This window comes from Peromyscus maniculatus, chromosome 11 (assembly GCF_049852395.1).
Source record: "Peromyscus maniculatus bairdii isolate BWxNUB_F1_BW_parent chromosome 11, HU_Pman_BW_mat_3.1, whole genome shotgun sequence".
Taxonomy (NCBI): Eukaryota; Metazoa; Chordata; class Mammalia; order Rodentia; family Cricetidae; genus Peromyscus; species Peromyscus maniculatus.
Genome location: NC_134862.1, coordinates 90,540,109 through 90,542,537, shown reverse-complemented (window position 1 = coordinate 90,542,537; position 2,429 = coordinate 90,540,109). Strand labels below are relative to the sequence as shown.

At 41.6% G+C, this 2,429-nt stretch overlaps 1 protein-coding gene across 4 annotated transcripts in view; it reads right to left on the bottom strand.

Moving 5' to 3' along the window:
- Positions 1–558: 558 nt before the first annotated feature.
- The window catches only part of Dnah14 (dynein axonemal heavy chain 14), a 226,721-nt gene continuing 224,850 nt past the window's right edge, over positions 559–2,429 (bottom strand). For all 4 annotated transcript variants that reach the window (XR_013043464.1, XM_042258740.2, XM_076548104.1 and 1 more), the window contains 2 exons: positions 1,593–1,739; positions 559–784 (listed from right to left, as the gene is read on the bottom strand). Coding sequence is in view for 3 of the 4 variants with exons in the window: in XM_042258740.2 (XP_042114674.1) it covers positions 581–784; positions 1,593–1,739 (351 nt within the window). In the remaining variant the exon portion in view is untranslated. The remainder of the gene's footprint in view (positions 785–1,592; positions 1,740–2,429) is intronic.

Here is a 2,429-nt window from a genome sequence, read left to right as displayed (position 1 = left end):
TCTCGTTAGAGCCTCGTTCTTTTTCCTGCAGCTCTGGTGTTACACAGGAGGCCTGTCCTTTGCAACTCTAACCCACTTTTTTTCCTAGGATCATTTGTTTGGATCTTTCTGAGCTGTAGAGACTCATCAAAGCTTTCAGATTGCTGGAACCTGAGCCAATGGTGGTTCATTCCTGTAATCACAGCAATCCAGGAGGTTGAATTTGAGGCCATCCTGGACTGGAGTGTGGGATCTTGTCTCAAAAAACAAAACCCCAACAAATAATAGGTTGGGAATCTGAGAGTTTAGGAGTAGGGGCAGAAGTCCCAACTCTTAAAAAGTGGTCATGTTAAGTTTTTGCTGTTTAAGAACACTAGGTGGGGTCTGTAACACTTTGAAGCAAATCTGTATTCACAGCAGAAGCACACGTGTTCATTTGAAAGCTAGCACAGACCCTGCTTACCTAGTGAAGTTGCACACAACTGTGCTGAGGCAGAGCAGGCACACGACAGTACAAGGTTGTTCCCCACAAGTGAATGTCGTGATGTATGCAAATTTGGGTAGAGCCCAAACTTAAACTATTTTGGTATGCATATTTATTTCATTCATTCTTCTCACACAGCAGTGCAACCTGCATGGTGATCCAGTGACTAGGAGGTTTCTTCGTTGGCAGATGAACTGACGTTAAGAAATTTGGTGGTAAACCAGTAAAAGTATTTCTTGTCCTGTCAGGTGTTTGGTAAATTGGACATTCAAAAGTCTGGAGCTCTGAGTCTATCTGGTCAGAAGCTTGGGATGTTTCAATCTAAAAACAGTTAACAAAAGCAACAGATCACATTTTCTGTGAGTAGGCTTGAGGTAAATACATTTTTTGTACTAAATTAATGATAGTCAAGTTCCATATTGAAATTGTGTCGAGAGAAGTTAAAATAGAGATAACTTGATAGCTTTCGGTATAATATCCCTGAGAGATAACAGTGGACATCAGTTTTAGATCTTTAACAATATGGTACTATTTTGTCTAAAGTACATTATTACATTTGAAGGGACTCTAATAGGCCTGAGCATGACTTAAACATGGCATTGGCAGGCCTTGCCCTTCATCCCATTCCCTGTGCCTTGCTAAAAACCGTTAGCTTACTTACATCCCTAAAGCTGGCCACCAAGGTCTACTTTCTTATTTGGCCACTTCCCCCTCCTGAGGCTGACTACCAAGGTTCAGTGATCAAAGTATTGAAGTCCAGCAATCAAAAGCCCCTTTTGACTGCCCTATTTAACATTCCCAATTAAAATTAAGTACCCCATCCTAACACAGGGTTCCCCCTTCTACCTTTATAAACTGCCATTTTCCTATGTTCCACATCTGTCTCCTTTCCATCCAGAGGCAGTCCTCTGTTCCTCTGGGACAAACACCCCTTCCCCCTCTCCCTTCTCCCTCGTCCTCTATCTCCTGTCTTTGTCTCTGATTTCCTGCCCTCTGTTCTTTGGGGCAAATCTCCTTTGTGCTGAGAACTTGGTCTGTGCTGATAACCAGTCTTCAACATTTCCCTCATGAGATCACAGGTAATTCAAGCTCAGAAGTTAGGGATTTCCTTATCAAGTTAGGTGATTACCTTTGTTGGCAAAAAGTGGATATCAGGGAATTCACAGCATAAGTCACTGGGCAGTGAGTCTTCCAGGACTTCCTGTTCAGGATCCCACCGTGCTCCCTCAATGAATAAACCAAAAATGTACACTCCACTGGGAGATTGGTCCTTTTCCTGATGAGAAAGAAGGATGAGGATGCTTCTTGCAGAAGTCTGCGATATGTGATACCCCCTCCCTGAAGTGTGGTATATCCCTGCCTCATGTTGCCCTGAATGCTGAGGTGAAACTAGACTCCAAATTTCTAAAGTTTCTTAGAGGGAACAACAAATAATACAAACCAGAGCAGGGTGAATGAGATGGAAAGACCAGCACACAACATTAACCAGACAAACAGCTGGTTCTTTGAACGGTTCAACAAGATTGACTGAATACTAGCCAAATTAACCAAAAGAAACAGAAGGTGCAAATTAATAAATTAACGACAGAAAGGGAGTTGCTACAATAGACTAATGAAAGCCACAGATCATTAGGGAGTGCTTTGAAAACTTAGACTCCAATAAACTGAAAAATCTAGACAAAATGGATAAATTTCTAAGTGTATATTGACTTACAAAAATTAAGCCAGAATATATCACTGTAAATATATCCATAGCAAACCAGGAGAAAAAAAGCATTGATTAAAAGTCTTAGTATAAAGAAACAGTCAAGGCTGGAGAAGTGACATGCTGCTAAGTCTACCAAGCTTTCAAGGAAGACCTGACACCAATACTTGTCAGACTCTGTAAAATAGAGGGGAGGAACATTACGAAGCTCTTTCTGTGGAGCCAGCACAAGACAGGTCCTGAACTTGAATAAAGGCCACA